Source organism: Eschrichtius robustus, chromosome 17 (genome assembly GCF_028021215.1).
Source record: "Eschrichtius robustus isolate mEscRob2 chromosome 17, mEscRob2.pri, whole genome shotgun sequence".
NCBI lineage: Eukaryota > Metazoa > Chordata > Mammalia > Artiodactyla > Eschrichtiidae > Eschrichtius > Eschrichtius robustus.
The window spans coordinates 79325450-79346842 of record NC_090840.1 but is presented as its reverse complement, the minus strand read 5'-3'; the positions used below and the strand labels follow the sequence as shown (position 1 = coordinate 79346842).

The following is a 21393-nucleotide window of genomic DNA, read 5'->3' as shown; positions in this document are numbered from 1 at the left end:
TCCGATGTATCCAAATGATGTGATGATGTGGGTGGTCAGATGCCTGACCAGTTCTCTTCAGGAGTGTCTGAAGAACTGTCAGAGGTTGGAGGAGACTTTGGAGTTGTGGCCGCTCAATGCACTATGGGGTCCTGGATTGGATCCTGGAACAGAAAAGGGACGCCAGTGGAAAAGCCAGTGGAATCTGGTATTGTACCAATGTTGATATCTTGGTTCGATCATTGTACCATGGTTACAGCAGATGTCAGCATTAGGGGAAGTGGGATGAAGGGTATGTGGGAACTCTCTGTATTTTTTTTGGAACTCTTTTGTAAATCTAAAATTATTTCAAAATAAAATATTATAAAAAGGGAGGAAAGCATAGGTAGAAAAGGCAGGGAGATAACAAGATGGAGAGGGTAGGAGAGAAGCTAAACTTGTCTTAGCAGACCTACTGTGCAGATTTGACTCTGAAGCTCTGATGTAAATATAAGAAATACATTTCTTATATAATAATAAAAACAAAATTACACTTTAAAAAGCAAACCCTAACCCTAAAAATTGAGAATAGAATGAAATAAAGTATATGAACTATATATCAAAACGATGGCAGACCTACATAGAGAAGGACTATTTCAAGAGACTTTAAGATAGAAATTTGATTGTTCCTCCCTAGTGGGATATAACCTAAGGGCAAAAAGAACTGCAAAAAAAGTACTGTTTTCAGTTATTCCACTGTCAGTGGTAGGGTTGATATTGTTACTCCAAGGCTGTTGTTAGTGTTTACAGACTGGAGTGAAGCACATCAAGTGTGTTTAAATCCATGAGTTTATAATGATACTGGGAGAAAAATCCTTAGTCACCTTTGTAGGATATTAGGGAATCAACTCTATTTTGATAAATAAAACTCTGTTTTGGTAAATAAAGGCTCAGAATCAAACAGTTTTTCTACCTCATTTAAATAAACTATATCTCAGAGTAACCAAATGTTTGTGGAGAGACGTTTCTTTTTATAGAAGTATTCCAGCTAACAAATGAAGATTTACAGTATTGCCATTTTGCAACCCTCCACTGATGTCATGGGTCTAAGCGATGACCATCAGCCTCCTGCCAACACGGCAAAAACAGAGACACTCAGACATAGAGTGTCTCCTGATGGAAGTACACAATGTTACCCGTGGAGCCTTCCTGCCAAAAAGGGAACTGATACCTAATTAAGCTTCTGCGTCTGACTTCCAATTTACAGGAAATACAGTGGACAAGGGAACATATTCAATGATTCCATGTTGGTGCAGTCAGCAAAAGCCAGACTGTTGGAAACTCTGAAGGCAAATGACCACTTTTCCCAACAAAACTATAAGCAGGGGAGAAAGAGTGGAGGGAGCGCCTATAAATACAAGTCTTACGAGACTTTCATCAGTCAGTTCTAATATATGGATTTCAATAACTTACTTAAATATGATTTGTAGAACAAGTTGTGAAAAAATGAGGTAATTGGGGAAATTAGAACACCATTTAGATATGTGAAGATATTAAGGAACTACTGTTAAGTGTTTTGAGTGTGACAGTGGTGTTGTAGTTATGGTTTGAAAGAGTTTTACCTTTTACAGATGCATTCTAAAATATTTAGAGATAAATTGATATGACATCCACATTTGCTTCAAAATCAAAGGGCAGTTGTGTGGCGTGCGTGGGGAGACAGGCACAACAGGACTGGCCACGAGCTGATGATTGTCGAGACTGGGTGACGTGTACCTGGAGGCTCACCTCTCTGTCTCGCGTATGTTTGACATTTTCTATAAGAAAATGTAAGGAGTGTGTTAAAGCGCTGTCTATAAAACGCTGGGGCTACTGTCTAGTCCCCGGTAGGCCTACAGTAAATGGCAGCTGCCATGGTTACTGGAGGTGGTGGTGTCTCCAGCATCAACGTCACATCCTCATCTGTGGGAAACAGTCAGTCCTCTGGTGTTTCAAGTTCATACTTGCAAGGATTTGCTCTCTGTTACACACAGACATTGGCATGCCAGTTCCTGATGTAGAACACCATCTCTCCTGGCCAGTTGGTGCTTTTGTTAGTGCAGTCATGGCCCTCTCCTCTGGAGGTCTCGCTCCTTGCAGATCCTGACACCTTCAGCAGAACTGTGACTCAATAAAAATAGTTGACACCAAGCCACGCACTAGACTCCAGAAGTGAGACAGTAGAGCAGCTAAGAAGCTGGGCAGGGGGTGGTCCCCGTGTGACGACAAGCTGCCTGTTACAGCAGCTGGGCTGTCGCCAGCCTCCCAGGAATCCCCTGTAAAGCACTGTCCTTCCCACAGATGGTTATTATTACAAAGAGTACCCCACAGAGGGGAAGCCAGTCCATGCCCATCCTCTTCATCACAGGCTAAGCCATTCCTCGGATCCAACCAGTGTTGGCCACTATGATGCTTAATGGTACTTAAAAGGAAATATGCTTCTGTTTGTTCATTTATGCATTCATCAGACACTTATTGGGTGTCTACTAAATGTCAGGCTGGAAATGCCTAAATGAACTTGACCACTTGGCTGTAAAAGAATAATCACATTCTATTCTGAACCTGTGTGAGTAACTGATAAGTGCTTATAGAGCGTGATCACTTTGGCTCCTATAAATTGTATGTAAAATCTCCTTTTTGTTCTTCTTTATTGGTGGCATTCATGTTTCCTGCCTTGCAGTTCCAGAAGGAGGTGATTATCAATATCTAGTTCTTGTGAAAATTCCATCCCGCCTCTTCTCTCCTTAGGTATAAGATACCTGTGAATGTCTCTTTAGCTTCTCCTACTCTCATGAGTCCTGATTTTGCACAGATATATTTTCTCTGGTCAGTTGTATTTCTCGTATCCTTCCTATAAAAATCAGAGCAGCATGAGTAGCTAAGATTTGCTGAGATCTTGCTCTGTGCCGGGACCCGTGCTCGAAGCTTGCCGAGTGTTATGTGGTTACCCGTCCTCTCCTCCCTTCCACCGTCACCACTGCTGTGCCTTCCTCTCGGCCTCACGGCAGGAGGCCCGGGCACAGGGGAGATTAGGGCAGTGTTGGTGGCCATGGGAAGAGCAGAGGAGACAGCAGAAGAGCACACACGAGAACCTCTGAGCGTGTGTCATCTCTAGTTACGAACAGCATACTCCGTTCCCTACGGCAAGAATGTGTTGCAGGAAGCTTTCCACCGACGCTGGTTTTAAAAAGTCTCGGCACTTGCAAAGAGAAGTTTTGTCTTTGGGAAGTAGGTTTTTACTGGAGCACTGATTTCTCAGGGGCGCCCGCTTAATGAGCTGCTGCAAAAGCGTTGCTTATGTGCATTTGTTGTGTCTTAATCCATTATCCTGGGACTTCTGGGGAATAGGTGATCTTCTAGAAGGTCACATGGATGATACTGTGTTTTTATTTAGCCAGCAACAGAAACTCCGGAGGAGCCCTCCACCCAGTACCTGCACATCACCGAAGCCGAAGAGGATGTCCAGGGCACGCAGGCAGCAGTGGCTGCCCTCCAGGACCTGAGATACACCTCAGAGAGCGGTGAGAGCGTGCTCCCCGCCTCCCTCTGGCACCTTAGAACTGGCCTGTGATAGACACGCTGAAGGAATGACTTTACGGATGAATTATGTCCGCCAGGTGATCTCCTTCCACTGCATTCTGACCACTGGAGCGGTCCCATTGTCAGGCTTGGAGGGAGAGCTCTCCTGCAGTGTTCTAGAACAGGGCCCCAGCCAGGGTGGTGCCGCCTGACAGGGTTGCCGGATGTCCACACATGTGATCACCTCTCAGAACAGGGAGAAGCAGGTCCTACTGTCCTCACTTCACAGATGCGGAAGATTGCCTCCTTGTAAACGGTTGGCTGAGGATCACCCACTTGTTGGGTGTTGGAGCTGGTCTTGGAATCGAGGTCTCCTGACTTCTTGTTGGGGCTGCCCACTTCCCAGTTCTTCTGAAAAGCCCCAAGTCAGGATTTTTATGTCAAATGTCGCCCGTTTCAAGTGTTCGATCAGTTTTAAAAAACAAACCACTGTGCCAGCCTAGTGGCAATTCGGGCACTGTGCTTAGAAAACTTTTTCTTTATGCTCTTTTCAAAACAGGAAAGGAGTACGAGTTAATATAATGTACCACAGCCCTCTGTGTATTTGGGGGACAGAGGTCAAGCAAGTGGGATTAGAGGAAGCATTAAGTGAAGTCAGCTGGTGATAGGAGACAGGAAATTGCCATTTCATCCAGCTCTTACATCCCTAAACCCCAGGTTGTAAGAAGGGTGCGCAGAAAACCCCTTTGGGCCGGTCACTTTGGGGAAGATTCGTTGCTGGTGCTGTGCTCACCGGGGGATTCGGGAGACAGCTCTGCAGCCTGTGAGAGAAGCAGGCTCTGCAGATGGGGCGTCAAGGTGCCGGCGCTTGGTGCGGTTCCCAGAGCTGACGCCATGTCTCAGTGTGTGTTTCCTTCCTCCTGTCCAGTGACTTCAGTGATTGCTCAAGCCCTGCCAGGACAGCCTGCCCGTCTTCATCCCCCACCAGCGCTCACTCACTCACTCCTTCAGGCCCCCGGCATCTCCTCCTGGCTCTTAGGAAACACTGCAGACTCTGCAGCTCGGCGGCCGGGCCACCTGCGCTGCATCTCTGGCCGCCTTGGAGCCGTGCCCTCCTGGGCCAGACTCTGCCGTTCTCGGCGTGAGCTGTGTTTCTCGCCCACACACTCCTGTGCCCTCTGGGGCCTGGCCTGTTCCCCTCCCCCCACAGCACTTTTTCTGGCAAGCGCGTCTTCGTCTTCAGTATTCAGATGGTGTGTCATCTCCCAGGAGCCCGCCTGACTTTCCCACAGAGCTCCCACAGAGCTCCCTGGTCGCCCCCCTGATATGGAACCAACCAGGGGCTGTATGATTTGCTTACGGTCCGTCTCAGTCACCTGTGAGCCCTGGAAGGGGTGGGGGGAGGCAGTGTTAGATCTTTGTCTGTATCCTAGTGGTCCCCAACCTCTCTGGCACCAGGGACCATTTTTGTGGAAGACAGTTTTTCCAAGGACGGGGGTAGGGGACGCTTTCGGGATGATTCAAGCGCGTTACATTTATCGTGCACTTTATTTCTATTATAATTACATCAGCTCCACCTCAGATCATCAGGCATTAGATCCCGGGGGTTGGGGACCCCGGCTGTGTCCCACTGGGAACCATGTTCCTGGCTGACAGTTCAGCTTGATAAATGGTCATTGAGGGAGTAAATGGATGAGGAATTAAAATCTTATTTCAGTACATTTTTTAAGGTCAACGTTTTGTTTAGCGTTTAGATGTTTAGAGTGGTTGGCTGCAAGGCAGAGTTGAAACCCGCACCCCTGCCGAAGGAGACGGTGTGTATAGGTGTGTGTAGGGGATGCTAGGCTGGTGCATGGTGAACAGGTGCTAATGTCATTGCCTCAGTCGTATGCCACGTCCTACCCTCTGTGTAGAACACGTTGAATTCCCTTCCCTCATCACTTACTGATTCGCATTGGAACGTGGCCCGCAGAAAGTTGTCCAGGAGTATGTAGACGTTGGTGGAGACTTCATAATATTATGCTAGCCTGGAGATGAGGTAGTAATTTCCCTCTTAGTGAAGTAATGATCAGGGTCAGAGTGCTGTGTTCCGGAGAGTCACAGATGGCCAAGCAGATGGTGAGAGCTGAGTGAAAGGGCACACTCAGTAGCTGCCCTGATGATATGGATTACAGTCTTTTGAGATGATTGAAAGAGAATCCTAAGCTTACATTAATTTAGAATTCTAAAGCCCACTGGCTTGATAACTGAGACATCCTTGGGTGTTCTGCCCGTATCCTGTGGAATTTATCTGGCACAGCCCTCACTGACCACCTACCATGCCTGTGCTCAAGGAAAACCAGCTCTGTGGTTTGACGTCATAGCTGGTGCTTCTCAGGAGTTTCTGTTTTGAGAGGCAGTCCTGTATCAACAAGTTTGGATTCAGAACATCTGGGCTTGAGCCCTGGCTTTGTGACGTAACTGACCCGATGGCCTAAGACAATCCTCTTCCATTTTTTTGCAGTGAGGTGACTAATCTATAAAGTGGGGATAATAGTGTCACAATGCCATCTCCTCAAGGTCGTTTGGAGTTTTGAGATGTTCTTATAGAGAGTGCATTGTCGGCTGTGAAGTACCAGGCATATTATTTCTGTGGTCAAAATGAGCGCTTACTGAGAACCCGTGCATCCCTGGAGAAGGCGCCGCGCAAGAATGGCCTCTGCTAAGGGCTGCTTTTGCGTTCAGTGACCTCCACCACCCACGGCCTTACCTGTCTCCTGTTTGCTTCTTCCTGGCAAGGTGACCGACTTGACCCCACGGCTGTAAACATCCTCCAGCAGATCATCGAGCTGGGCACCGAGACCCACGACGCCACTGCCGTTGCCTCGGTGGTCGCCATGGCGCCCGGGACGGTGACAGTCGTGAAGCAGGTAGGACCTTGCCCTCCCCGTTAAATGCTGTCTCCTTGCGCTGACACACACCCTCTCTCTCCCCTGCCCCCTTAGGTTTGCGGGGCTTTAACCTATCTAAGGTGGAATTTGGAATGAAATCGGTCTAGTCTCATGCAGTTTCTTCTTCTTATGGGATTGTATCTGCGGTAGCGCCATATGTGAGGCTGTATTGTAGGGGAAAGGTGTAGTATATTTCAAAAAAGTTCTGGAAACTTGATTCATTTCCTTTCAATGAAAGGCATCCCAGAGCGAAACGAGCGTGGTATGGATGCATTTGGACGCATCTATGGTCAAAAGCAGCCTCGGTCCCTAAGGCCGGAGTCTGTAGAGCAGGGGCGCCGGGGGGACAGCCAGAGATGCCAGGAGGGACTGGCCTCATAAGTATTAAACATCACCAGGCGGAATCAGTGCAGGATGACTGAACTAAACTGATAGGAAGAAGATGGCCAGTGTTTGAAAGAAGGTTACTCTAGTTAATTGTCACACTGTTTGGTTCATTTCCTCTCCTTCTAACCTCAGTGGAGACTTTACCATCTGTTAGGATGCGGCGTGTGTGATAATCAGATCATCCTTTGTATCTGTCTGTACCTCTCTCTCTACTCTCTCCTGCTTCACTGTACACAAGACTTGAGCTGGCTTACACAAATACTTAAAAAAGCAAAAACGACAGGAAGCACATCAGAACCAGGGCAGACCCAGGGTGTATGGTTTAGAATCAAAGTTCACGTTCATGGAGAAGGTTGAATTGCAGACCACAGAGTTTTACACGGTTATCCATCTTTTAGTGATTCACTCAGGAAGCATGTAGTTAAGTGCCTGCAGTGTTCTCATTGCTGGGGTTCCAGGAGAGAACTGATGTTTGCCATCAAAGTGGTTACTCTCCTGGGAAAAAGATAAGTAAGACAGAAAGGATGTCAAATGGTGAACGAGAGCAGTGGAAAAAAGTAAAACGAGAAAGGGGGAGGGGCGTGGGCCGAGGAGCCGGGGTGTTGGGGGCTGTTTTATAAAGGGCTGCTGGGGCAGCTGTCTGACATTTGCTCACAGACCTGGGAGAGGTGGGAGTTACTAGAATGATCCAAGTTCTGCCGTACATTTGGTACCGAATCTGATAACAAAAAAACAAGAAGGAAGTGTGAAGCAGTTAACAGCGGAAGAGGTAAGTTTTTCTTGGCAAGTAACAAAGAATCTCTTCATTTGGCTCTCGCATCCCTGAGTGACATGTCCCCCGTGACCTGCCTTTGATGACTCGGTAGACTTCCCAGGGCTGTCTCCGTGACCGTCCCCCCCAGGTGTGCCCAGGCCACAGCACAAAGCATGACATTCAGGCTGAGCACTTCCCGGGGGAATTAGTACATGCTGGTTCACCTCTGGATTTCTGGATCCACAGACAAGACTTGGCGCCTCTAGATGAACGTTAGGACCGCGTGGTCTGGAAACCCTCCTCCGTTAGTATGCTTTCTGTCAACGAGACCCTGGACAGAAGTCAGACAGGACAGTAGGAGCTTGATGTTTCAGGCTGCAGGGGCCTGGCGTTCTGCATTGTTTGGGAACAGACTCATATACCTCTAGGCCAGACACTGTTGCAGCTTTTCTTTGTATTTATTAGACTACAGTCTTCAGATTGTCTTGTAAAATCTCTTCTGAAACTCCTCGTTTGCATCGCGGCGTGTGGAGCCCTGAGCTAGACCTGGCACTTCAGGAAGGGTATAGGAGAACTTTGGATGTCTCGTACACGCCAAATCCTTTAGAGAATTGCAGGGAGGCGCCACCGATTGTGACTTGCGTCTTCCTTCTAGGAGCTGGATTGATTTGCTGTTACTTAGAGATGTGATTTATTGCGCGTCGCAGGCGATGCGGCGATACACGAGGTTGCGGGTGAAGGGTACAGCTTAGATGTGCCCTGAGGCGTTAGAGTGACAGCATGACAAGGGATAAGGCAGGTGAGCCTCCGGCGCAGCTGGTGTAAACAGGTATAAAGTGTTTGCAGTGGCAGAAAACAGTGGCACCCTTCAGCCTCGTGGTTCATTGGGAACACAGGGCTAAGAGGAGTGTCACTGTTTAACACAGTCTGGAGTAACTGCATTTGGAAATGTTCCCGAGGACGTGTGTCCTAGTCATTCCCCTGTCCACCTGGTTGGCACCTGGCGCGCCGAGGCTGTTGGTAAATGATGGATGGGAGATTGGATGGATGGATGGACTGATGGGCGGGAGACGTCAGACGCCCACTCCGATGGCAAAGGGATTGCACTGTGTCAGCCTCTCCTAGGTGAAGGAATGCCCTCTGGATTCAGTTGTCTTATTTCAGTTTAAGTGTAGCTGTTTTTATTAGAGAAATGAATCAGTTTCAACTTTTTTTCTTTTAATTAAACTGTGGTTTAGGATTTTTCAGTACAGAAATTATATCTGTTTATTGAGTGTCCTTAAGCCACTCAAATGTGGACCCTGGTGCAACTGTTGGGAAGCAGTAATGTTCTCCCTTCACCCTGTGGGGAGCCCTTGATGTTGGGGACTTCGTCTTTCTCCAGCTCAAGGTCTCACACATCGTAGTTGCTCAGTAAATGTTTATTAAGTAGGATGGAGTATGCTGTGGGCTTTATGTTTTGATTCTCCAATTATATCCTGTAGGAAAAATAGCAAGAACACATTATCATAAAGTATGTACTATATATTGTAGAAGAAAATGATTTAAAATTACTATTGGACAGCATATTTTGAGATCTTTTAAAAGTTTCCTATTATATATATATATATATATATATATATATATATATATATATATATATTCCAAAGGGCCAAAAATAAATTCTGGGTTGTATGTGAATTCATTCTGGATGTTTAAAAATTTCAAGATTTCTTTCCCATATAAAAAATTAGTTATATGCTCTGTTTATAATTTTTTCATGATATATTACTGTAAATTGAAAAGAATCTCACATATCAAAGTTTATCAGTGGTAACTGAAAGTTATTTATTAATCTCCAGTCTTTAGGGGTTCTCATTTTCTGGGATGAAAATACTAACAGGCCTGGTAGGTAGGCTGAGGGGATTGGAAAGCTAAGAGCTGAGTGTGTTTCTTAGGTTGTTTTCTTCTTAGTTTTTAATGAGACATGGGAAGGGTTTGGCCCATCATTCAGACCACTTAAATTTTTAGTTGGACACAGAAATGAGTCCTCAATGATTTCCCATCACTTCTCTCTTTCCCCACGTGTCAGCATTAAAAATAGATTCATGGGGATGGAGCATTTGGAAATGTTCAGAAAGAAGAAACCTTGCATGTGCCTCACCAGCCTGGCCTGAGAAGTCACATGACAACTTTGAATGCAGCTACTTGCGTGTTTGTTAAGACCAGTTTTCATTAAATAAATTGGTTTCTTTTTTTCTTTTTCTTTAAAAAAATTTTTGCTTTAGGGTTTTATGAGGAGGAAACTTATACTTGATTAATAAAGCTGCCTAAGTAGGTTGAATGTAAGACGTACCAGCAGAGGGGAAATATTATCACAAGCATCTCTGAGTCAAAATTAGTTATTTAAAGGAAAAGAAAGACCAGTGAAAATAACAACCACCATCACTGTTGGCTCATGGCTTAAATCACTCTTTGCTGTCCTTGTGGGTTGAAATTTATTTTAGAGACTGAAAGTGACATTTTACTGGAAATTCCCAAGGTCCGTTTAGCAGACATTCACTGCGCAGCCGCGGCTGTGTGTTCAGTCCCTGGGGGCGTCCGTTTCCTATCGCAGCTGCAACAAATCACCACAAACTCAGTGGCTTAAAACAGCACAAATTGATGATCTTCCAGTTCTGGAGGTCAGAAGTCTGAAATGGGCTTCACTGGGCTAACATCAAGGCATCGACAGCTGCCTTCCTTCTGGGAAGAATCCCTGTCTTGCTTTTTCCGGCCCAGGGGCCACCCAGCATTCCTTCACTGTGGTTCCCTTCTTCCATCTCCAAAGCCAGCAAAGGCAGGCCCAGATCGTCCCACATCCATCGCTCTGACCTCTGCCTCTGTCGTCACATAGCCCTCTCCAAGTCTGACCAACCTCCTCCCTCCTATAAGGACGCTTGTGCCTACCTTGGACCCACCTGGATAATCCAGGATCTTCTTCCATCTCCAGGTCATCGACTCCATCACATGGGCTGATGTCCACGTAAGGAACCGTTCTCAGGTTCCGGAGGTTAGGACATGCACTCTTTGGGGTGGGGGCATTATTCTGCCTGGCACTCTGGGTTACAGGGTTAAGACGGTCCCCGACCTCAAAAGGCAAATGGTCTAGTGAGGGAAATGCTTTATTTTTTTCATCCAGCACACAGCCCCTGAGCTGCTTCCACCCGCCAGGTCGCTGTTCTTGGTGCTTGGGATATTGCAGTGAACAGAGCAGATGAATGGTACGGTTGAGGAGCTTACATTCTAATTTAGGGAGCTAGCTAACCCCCAGACATATAATAAATAAGTACGTAAGATAGTATGTTAGGGGTGAGATGGAAAAAAATGAGCAGAACTGGTCCAGAGGTCTGGAGAATGTAGACCTTTAACAGGAAGTTCCAACTGAGAGTAATGAATGCTTCCGGGAGGTTGGCCGAGAGCACTCTGGGGTGCTGGGGGGGTGGCCCAGCTTGACCCTGGGTCTGGGGTGGCGGCAGGTGCTGGGCAGGGAGGCCTCCATGGATGCCCTGGTGCGTGCCCGAATAGAGTCTTGGAAGGTAGCTGGGAGTTGGGTGGGGCAGGGCTCCAGCAGAGGTGGGAGCAGGAGCTGGTGGTCGATGCTGCTGGAAGCGGGGAAGGTGACACGTGAGGCACCACTTAGGTTAAATGACATGCCCCATTGTCACCTCGGGGGCGAAGGGTTGGGAGGAGTCCTGGTCCAGGAAGCGCCTCAGCCCGGTCTCTCCCTCCGGCTCAAAGGCCAGTGGAGAAAGGGTGAGTCCAAGCAGCCCACATCTTCCTGTTGCTTCTCCAAGCCCCACGTCCTTCCTCTATGGGCTTCCTGACCTGTGCGGCCCTCTAGAAGGCCTTGTTGGCATTTTTAACACATCACAGTTTCCAGGTTCTTCCAAGCAGTGAGTCTGCACTGAGCAGTCCTGCCAGTTGGCGTTCAGCAGAAGAGCTTGTAGCTTTCCGAGACCACGGCTGACGCTGGCCATGGTGTCCAGGGTCTGGGCCCAGCAGGCCAGCAGCTGCCCTCAGGGTGTTTGTCTGTGAATAATAAGGAGACCTGATAATCACACAGCATCTTCCTTTTAAGAAGGTCAGGATGATTCAACAGGTTACCGTTATGATGATCCAGGGTCTTTTTGAGCTAAACTTGAGTGCTATCTATTACTACTGGGGGCACCCCTACACAGTAGATGGCGGAGCTGGGTACACTGTGGGGTGTCACCCTCTGGGGGTGCGGGGCGGCCCATCTGGGAGATCCCTGAGCTGCAAGTGAAGTGGTTCAGGTCATTCATTCATCCGTGTTGCTTTGAAAAAACACAACAGCCTTTCAGTCCATGCGCCATGTGTGAACAGGCTAGGCTGTGCCGCTGTGTGGAAGGGCCCAACTGTTGTAGGTTTAGTCCAGAGAAGGCTGTTGAGGAGCTCACACTTTGTCAAGCCTGCTTCTCTGTGGCTCAGTTACCCTTCCTGCCCTGCCGAGACCCCGTGAGAGAACACACTGTGGTAATGGGTGTGTGTGTGTGTGTGTGTGTGTGTGTGTGTGTGTGTGTGTGTGTGTGTGTGTGTGTGGTGTGTGTGTGTGTGTGTGTGTGGTGTGTGGTGTGTGTATAAAATAAGGAACTGGCTCACTGATTCTGGAGGTTGACAGCCAACAAGTCCCGAGATCTTCAGTCAGCAAGTTAGAGACCCAAGAGCCGATGGTGCAGGTTCTACTTTGAGTCTGAAGGCCTGAGAACTAGGAGAACTGATGGTGTGATGGTATAAATTGCAGTCTGAAAGCCAGCAGGCTTGAGATGCAGGAAGAGCTGATGTTTCCGTTAGAATCGAAGAGCAGGAAAAAAAGAAAAAACCAACGTCCAGCTCAAAAGCAGTCGGGCAGGAGGAATTCCCTCTTATGCAAGGGAGAGTCAGCCCTTTTGCTCTATTCTGGCCTTCGACTGATCGGGTAAGGCCCACCCACATCAGGAAGGACAGTCTCCTTTACTCAGTCTGTTCATTTAAATGTTGATCTCATCCAGAAACACCCTCACAGAAACACCCAGAGTAATGTTTGACCAAATATGTGGGCACCCCTTGGCCCATTAAAATTAGCCATCACACATGTTCATGTAGTGCATTTCAGAGTATGTGCTCTTTGTCAATAGAAGGTTATTGTTCATCCAGGTTGTTGTTTACTGAGATACTCAGTTGTCATAGAGACGATTTTGAGTCACAGATTTCGGGGCGATGCGGTAGTTTCTGGGGAGCACGTACACCTTGGTATATCCTTATTTCTAACTGCAGTTGACATTTCCGTTCACGGTTCAGGAATGAGCGCCCCCTTGCAGGTCCTTGAAAGAGTCACGGCTGAGGAGAGGCAGCCCCCAGGGGTCCTGCGCTGCGCACCTGCGCTCCACCTTCACCCCCAGGTCGAGAGCAGCCAGACCATTCTTAGTGGGCCTCCTCCCGTGGAGTAAGGCGTTCAGTGGCGACTGTCATTAGTGGGCCTCTCCGTCGGCAGGCCTGTGTCTCTGTTCCCGGTCCTGCTTCCCTGCGGCGTCTCCTGGGATTGCCACCCTTCTGCTTTTGTTTTCCCCTGAGGTGCCGGATGCCGCCAAGCTGCCGGCCAGTGCGCCAGTGGCGCGGAACACCAGGAAGGAGCAATGAAGACCGCCCAGAGCTGCAGGCACCCCGCCCCCCACCCCCAACGCAGACCCTCAGCCTGGCAGGCCCAGAATTAGGCTGCCATCGACTTGTTCAGCATGTCAACCTTTCTTCCCACTTGCTTTAACTGCTGGTTAAAAAAATAAACAAAAAACAAAACCCAAAGCAGAAGTTCTAGCTTTGTCAAAAGCAACCCACCTCTCCTGGCTGCTTCCCCGCGGCCTTTGTCACCTTCGGGCAGGTCCCCTGTGTTGGCTGGCACTGGAGGGTGAGGTCAGGACACGCCAGCCTGGAGGAGGGGAACTCGCCAGCCAGGCTCAGCACGCAGTGCCAGTCTGAGAGGCACTTTCGGTAGCAGGTCTCACTGGAAGACGTATGTCGGTTGGCAGCCAACACGGGAATTGCTGTTTGTTATTTGCAGTTCATTATATTTGCGAGGAAATGCAATCCACTCCTGTGGCTGACCACGTACATCAGTTGCCTGCGTGCAAGGAAACTCGGGTCCAGCATGTCCTGTTTTTCATTTCAGGCCCTGAGTAATGTGGTCCCCGGAAACTCTTTCCCACTGTCCGTCTGTACAGGGGCATCTGGTCGGGAGAAGCCGCTCTGCAGAGGGGACCTCTCACGTGCAGCCTCTGGCTTGGGGGGAGCCTCGCTCCTGTGATCCACCCGGAAGGGGAGCCCGGGTTGGGCCTCCTGCCCGTCTGGGGGTGGATGTTGAACATCTCATAAGATTTGTGGCAGAAGAATGGGGAGAGGGATCTGGAACGTGATTCGTGTAAGGGTGCAAAAATCTATTTTCATGACTATTTAAAAACGATCACTCCATTCCATGAATTTGATCATTTAACTACACAGCAAGAGACCTGACAGAAGAATCACGTCCAAGCGGGACACTCCTGTAGTCCTTTGAAGATCATAGGAGATATTGGCCGCCCGCATTGCTGTAAAGTGGGACTGAGTTGAGATCTCCCCCCTTGTCCTGCCCACAGACAGGATCGGGTGAAGCCTCCCCGTTCTGTTATCCTTTTAAGCTCCAGTAATCGGTGAGTTAACGGGATGTCTTCTTCTTGTTCCTGCAGAGGCTCTGTTGGGCTCCTACTGTAAACAGACCTCTCGCTGACTTTACCGAAGGCATGGAGGTTACGGGAGAGCCACCCGTTCTTTTCCCTCTGCTCACCTCTCTCGCTCAGAGCCTCATTTGTCTTCAGATCACTTGCCTGTGAGTGTGGCAGTGACACATAATTGTGACATTATAATCGCTGGTTTTTATTCTTTTCCTCATAACGAAACCCCAGCATCTTCAGTTGTCTCGTTCATTTATTCCACTTCCCCATTAGGGTGGCTTTGCCATCGTTGTGGTTCATCTAAGGATTCTTTCCCAGGAGATTAAGGATACGTATATAATGTTAAAAGAACTGATAGTAACTGCAGTGTCTGTCCTCTGGACGTAACTGCTAGTGTTTTCTCTCCGTCCTCAGCATGTGATGGGAATGGCACACCCACTCCACGCTCACTGGCTCCGTGGTGTAATTACAGTCTGATGGATTCATGCGTCTGGAAGGCCCATGCAGGGGAGCCACATGTCTTTTGTAGGTGATCAAATCCGATGCGTATTGCAGGGCTGAGGGTATAGGCGTCCCCCGTGCTTCCTGACCCTCAGATGATCTAATTCTGGATTCTCTGTTAGTGGTAGAGATGCCTGCAATCTGGATAGACATCTTTTATCTTTTGATTCCCAGGCCTTTTGATCGCTGTGTAAGTATGGAAGTCTCACTGACTCCTCTCTCTGTTTTTCCCTCTTATCCTACCCCTTCCTGTGAGAACCCGTTTTCAACTGCGTATTTTGATTAGTGAGGTTTGGCTCCTGCCTAAAGAACATTGCGGTGCAATTTATTTGATCCTGGGGCCCTGCCAGCTTTAATTATATCAAGCTTCTAATTACACACACAGGTAGCCTCTTCAAATATTTGCATACTTCACATTCCTTATAGAGCGTTTGTCCTGCAGTTGCTGAGTGGTGACCTTCAGCATATAGATCGAGACAGTTCACTCAGGGTCTTGGCGATGGGTTACTCTCCCCTGTCACTTAATGCCAGCTCTTGTCCTTTGTGAGCCTTCTTTAATTCTCCCTTAGCCATTTGAATCTTTTCTTTCTCTTTGTCTTAAACAAAACTTCCTTCAGAGATTTCTGTTTCTGATATGATTTCTGATGGCTGATACTCAAAACTATTTCCTTTCGTAGCTCTTTTATGACTTGCTGAGCCCCTTTATTCCATAGCAGTGACTGAAAATTCCATTTCTTTGTGAAATTTTGAAAGTGACAGTACATTCCATGATATACCTGTGGCCATATGGGAAACTGTCTGAAAAAATAGAGAATAAAGGATTTTTCCCTATCCCATTCTGACACTCTTTTTCATATAGAACATCCTTAGCTGACCTGAAGATCTCAATTATTGAACTTTGCTTCTCTTTCCCTTTTTCTATGACCCAATTTTCCCATTACGCCCCAAGAAGCTGCAGCTCGGTTGGTGCAATTTGCAGAATCCCACTTTACTTGAGTTTTAATACTGCTGTGCTTGTTACTGTTTGCTCGGGTGCTCATTTCCTGGTCCACGTCCTTGGCCAGGGCAGGTGGGTTTTATTTGCTTCCTCCCCTCTCTGCAGTTTCCCCTTGCTGGCTGACATCGCTCAGTCTGCTTGAGATTGGGGGCAAAGGCAGGGCTGGGATGGCCCTGGTAGGAGAAGCCAGAACTGTAGTCACCATCCGAAGGGCTCTGGTCCAGCCTTCCTTGGGTTCGGCTGCAGGCTGGCTCTTGCGCTTCTCTCCCCCTGGGGCAGTAGCCTCCATGCTAGCCGGAGGCGGTCCCCTAAGCAGGACTCTTAGTGTCCTGCGGTGTGGACTCCACACCTCTTCCCCCCCTCTCCTCTCCATCCAGTTTCCCCATCTAGTAAATGCACGCGCTCCACTCCAGCTGCTGGGGGTCTGTCTTCCCTCCTCGGCCTCTCTCCGCCCCACATCTGATCCATCAGCAAGCTCGCTCCCTGCTGTGGGCGCTCCCTTCACTACGCACCTTAAAGCACCCCTCTGGCCCCAGGCTGCCGCCTCCAGCAAGCCCTGACTACGCAACACGTGTTCCCCGGGCTGGCAGCTTCGGCACAGGGGGCTGGTTAGAAATGCAGAACGTCTGGCTCCCCCTCAGACCTGCTGAATCAAACTCCGCATCGCGCCGTCTCCCCCGTCCCCTGGCGGCCCGCGTGCACAGTGGCGCCCGAGGGGCTCTGCTCGGAGCTGTCAGCCTTCCTCCCTGGTCACAGGCCTTGCTCTTCCCCTCGCTCCTTAACTGTCTCTCCTGCTGCTCTAAGATGCAGTTTTCAGACAGAACGATCTTTTCAAAATGTGAATCAGATCCCGGCATCCCTCCCTGAAAACGCTCCAGTAACTTGAAAGTCTCCGGTAAACTGGGACGGGACCTCGCCCTGGCCTCCCGGCCCCACAGCAGCCGGCCTCCCGCGGCATCTCCTCGCTCTGGATGCACCGACCCACCGGGCTGCTCTGTGCCCACCTCCAGGCCTCCGCGCCGGCCGCGCCCCGTGCCCCGGGCGCTCCTGCCTCCCCCCGGCGGGGCTGACTCCTGGCCTGGGCTCGGCCCTCTCAGGTCCTGTCGGGCCTGTCCTCCGGAACCTGTGACTGCGACCAGCCGTCACCGCCCGGACTGTGTCGTGAGATGGCACAGTGGGGTTGAGCCGGGGGACGGGCCAGGTGGGCCTGATCCAGTGCCCTGAGCCCTTGAAGGCAGGGAACTGCCTCACCTGGGGGCAGGCGTCAGCGCGATTAGAAGCCGGAGGATCTGTGTTTTGAGCCGCTGCCTTCATGGTGGTTTTATGGTGGTGATAGAAAGCGAACGTGGCCACGGACCGCGTGGGCAGAGAAGCGCCCCGTTGTTAACAGCCACGTGCCTGCGGCACCCGCCCTGGCCGCTCTGGTGCACCCGCGGCCCGGAGGCCTCAGGGGGCTTCCTGCTTCTCCAGGAGCCCCAAGTCCACCCCCCTGAGTAACCAGAGAAGCGGGTGCAGGCGTGGCCGTCCAGCGCGAGAAGACCGCTCTGCCCCTTCCACGGAAAAGCAGAGGCTCAGAGACGGAGCCCCGCCGTGGGCCTGTCATGGACAGTGGCCTGGATCTGAGACTCTGGGCCGGACCACCCGGTCCGATTGTGGCCCTCCCTCCCCAGTCGGGAAGTAAGAAGGGGATGATGTTTACAGAGGGGCTGGCCCTGGGCAGGGGGCCGAAGCTCGCCTCCCATCTGTCTAGGTCGTGGGGAGAATGGGGGGTGGGCAGGAGTCAGTTCTCAAGAGACCGTGCCACCAGCCGTATCTTAGGTAGCCGGTTTGCGCCCCTGCCTTTTCTCCCCAGCAAGTTGGAAGAGGTCTGTAGCACTTAGCTCAGGGCCTGGCACGTTAGAAAGGCCTCACGAGCGTTCAGAAGCACCACTGGGGGATCAGACTCGGGAAGCCGAGCTGGGTGGGCTGGGGGTGCCCTGGTCGGGACCCAGCTGAGCAGCCTGGTGATTTCCAGCTGCTGTGGGTGCTCCGCCTGGGGAGCCTCAGGCCTCCGAGACAGGGGCCCTCCCTGGATGAACAGCACACGGGGGTCTCCCGAGAAGCCCATTTCGGGGGTCGCGCCGGGCCAGGTCACAGTGCGTGGAAGAGGCCACAGCTCGGAGCCAGGCGGCCTGGGTGTGACCCCGCATCTGTCACCTCGTAGTGTATGACTAGGGACAAAGCACTTCTCCTCTTTGGACTTCCGTTTTCTCATCTGTAAAGTGGGAAAATAATAGAACCTACCCCATGGGGCTAATGTACGGGTTGTGCGTAATGATGCAAATGAAGCAGTTGGCAGGGAGCCTGGCGCTGCTTAGGTCTAATCTTAGCTCCTGTCATAGGAGCGACGTAGCTCCTTAACCCCTGTCTGAGCTCATCGAGTTGCTCGTAGAATTCAGCCATAACTGTTTTTGCTTCTGGAAGCTTCTGCTCAGCAAGCAGGTACTGATGCAGCCGTCCAGGCCCTGTGCTCCGCAGTAGGAGTCCCAGGGTGGATGAAACACTGCCTGCTTCATAGGAGAGTCTGTTGCTGGGTCCAAGCAGGTGGTTGCATTATGTAAACCGCCGTGTTTGTGGCTGGAGACAGTTTGACCCCTTACCACGTGCAGTTGTTGTGACATTCTGGGTCATTCCCTGGAGAAGGCCCTCGAGGAGGCTGATTTGGAAGAGCTGGTACTGAGTGGCATCATGCAACCGCTTGCCCAAAGTAATGGGGAGTTGGGTGAGGGGCTCTGAGCCAGAAGGGGCACCAGACTTGAGAGCAGGCAAAGGGAGAAGGGCCAGAGAGAGTCGAGGTGGGTAGGTCTCCCTACTCGGAGAGAGAAGTACCAGTAGGAGGGAAACAGGCGAGTGGCTTTGAGGAGCAGGAGGCGGCATCCATGCAGAGTTTCAGGGCGGGGTCTTAGGCTGCTCACAGCAGCGCGCCGGGTGGGTGTCAACACTGCACTGGCCTCAGAGTGAGACCATCAGCAGTGCCTTGTTCTGTTCTTAGACCTACTTTGCCACTAATGAACTTACCAGGGTGAGTTTGAGGAGCGATTGAAGTGGTTTATGTTTTGTTATGATAAACATCCTTTAAACAGAACGCAGATGTGCTCCATCACTCGGAATTTAGTCTGCCTTTCTCCCTCGGGTGAGGGCGGCGGCTTGGAGGTCCAGGGAGGAACAGGGCGCGTCCTGCCAGCTCCGTGTCCTTGCACATGGGGTCTTGTGGAGGCTGCCCGTCACCTGTGTAAAAGGACAGGGAGAGGAACTGCTAGAGGAAACAGTTTGTTAAATCGGGGGGAGAAGAGTCTGCACCGGCTGAGGAGAGAAGCCCGTGCCTCCCCAGCACAGAGGGGGTGGCAGAGGGAGGGGGTCCACCGCCCCACGTCTCCATCGAGCACCTGCCCGTCAGGTGGGGGAGGCGGGGTCTGGTGAGCATCAGGAGGGTGGAGGCCTTTTGTCCTGAGCGCGTGCAGAGAGAAATGTTCTCAAACTGCCGTGGAGGGGAGTTCAGTGGGAACAATATCGGAAGCCCTGCCTGACCCCGGGAGTGGCCCATCTGTGGACGGGCTACCAGGCAGAGGTGAGGCTTTCGGAGAAGCATGGCCCCCTGGGCCAGGTGCCTGACAGGGGTGCAGAGCCCAGGCAGTGCGTGGTACTAAGTGGAATTCAATGTAGTGTGCTGAAAGGTCACCAACGTGCAGCATTATGCACGATAGACTTGTCTAAATATCAGAAGATTTTCAGAGGCGGTCAGAAGCTACCGCCTGCCTCCTTCCCTGTCGCTGTGAATATGCTCTGTTTGAGCTCGGTTTGAAAAGATCTCCTGGGGCAGACATGAGAAGAATTCAAGTCAGGCATGTGTGCAGTGCCTACTATAAACCACGTGCTGTGTGGACATTGTCTGGGGGTGGGTGTGCTAATCATGCACCCTGGGGGGCGGTGGGGAGGTGGGGCTGGTGGGGACACCGCCCCTGGAGGGGATGACACACTGCTAGCAGTTGTGAGCACCGCACACTGCTTACCACTCGCCCTGCGCCAGGCCCCGGGCGCCCCACCATCTCTTATTCTCACATGGGCTGAGAGAGACCACGCTGCCCTTCCCATTGTACCACCACTTACAAGAGAAGGAGGGATTCTTCTTTCCTCGGTCACGTGGTTATCGCGATCACACTCACCTGTGCTTAGACTCCTGAGGAACACAGGGTGTCCTAGCTGTGCACGCCCTCTTTCCGCTGCTCACGCACCTGCCTCTAAACCCAGCTACTACCGAGTTGGTTTGGCCAACAGGCAAGCCTTTCCATCCTCATCGTATGATGGGCTTGGGGCCAGTAGGAGGCACCTCTCTTCCTGTTTCCAGACCCCTCTGTCACAGCAAAGAGAGTGGGACCTGTCTGTCCCCTGCAGGCCAGGACCCCATGGACAAGGCCACCCTATGCAGGGGGCTCCTGGGGGCTCTGGGGCCTCAGCATGGGGTGGCCGAGTGTCGGCCAGCTGGACCCTGCAGCGTCTCCGAGAGCCAGGGCACACACGTGGGGACTGGCGGGGACTGTTTTTAGTGAGCTGTCTTTATAACCCGGGCTTTGGGCTGTTTATGGGGTCTACAGAAAAGAAAATGTCTGCTGTCTCCTTACAATCAAGAGAGAAATAGGGTGGAGGGGAGGCATTATGACGTCTCCTCACGAGAGATGCCTTGCCTGACGCGGGCATGCATTATAGCCCTCCTCACTTCCCGTGCATTCTTTCTTTTTTTTAAAACGCTTTAAATCTTCATTGATGTATATGGAATGGTTTCTTCCTGCCTATGAATATCTTTTGGTATTTCCACAAGTTTCTCGCACATAATATTTACCCCTTTTCTGGGTACCATATATATGTGTATAGTTTTAGAGTTGGGAATTTACGATGCTTTTTTATAAACCACATTTGTTTATAAATTCAGGATGGTATTTACCATTTCCCTTTGTTTCCGACATATGCAACGCCACACCTGACCTAGGGTCGTGATGGGAAATGTGCTTGCTTATTAACCTTGTAAAATGGGTCTGCAGTCCCCTTTTGAGAATGCTAGAGGAACCTCTTGTTTGGTTGTAATTAGAGCAGTGAGTGAAACCCTAACTGCTGTAAAAAGTAAGGCTCCTTCCCCAGAGCTTAAACACACATAGGGGAGTATTTCGCCTGAAAGGACTGACGGCAGTGTTCTTTTTTTTTTTTTTTAATTTAATTTAATTTTTTTATACAGCAGGTTCTTATTAGTCATCCATTTTATACACATCAGTGTCTACATGTCAATCCCAATCTCCCAATTCATCCCACCACCACCACACCCACCCCCCGCCACTTTCCCCCCTTGGTGTCCATACGTTTGTTCTCTACATCTGTGTCTCTATTTTGGCCTTGCAAACCGGTTCATCTGTACCATTTTTCTAGATTTCACATATATGCGTTAATATAGATATTTGTTTTTCTCTTTCTCACTTACTTCACTCCGTATGACAGTCTCTAGGTCCATCCACATCTCTAAAAATGACCCAATTTCGTTTCTTTTTATGGCTGAGTAAT

The 21393-nt window shown here is 50.2% G+C and overlaps 1 protein-coding gene across 1 annotated transcript in view; it reads left to right on the top strand.

Annotated features, from left to right (window-relative positions):
* The window catches only part of ZFAT (zinc finger and AT-hook domain containing), a 175265-nt gene that overhangs the window by 138709 nt on the left and 15163 nt on the right, over window positions 1-21393 (top strand). Inside the window, exons 14-15 of the mRNA XM_068525862.1 lie at window positions 3392-3518; window positions 6295-6425. Coding sequence (XP_068381963.1) covers window positions 3392-3518; window positions 6295-6425 — 258 coding nt within the window. The remainder of the gene's footprint in view (window positions 1-3391; window positions 3519-6294; window positions 6426-21393) is intronic.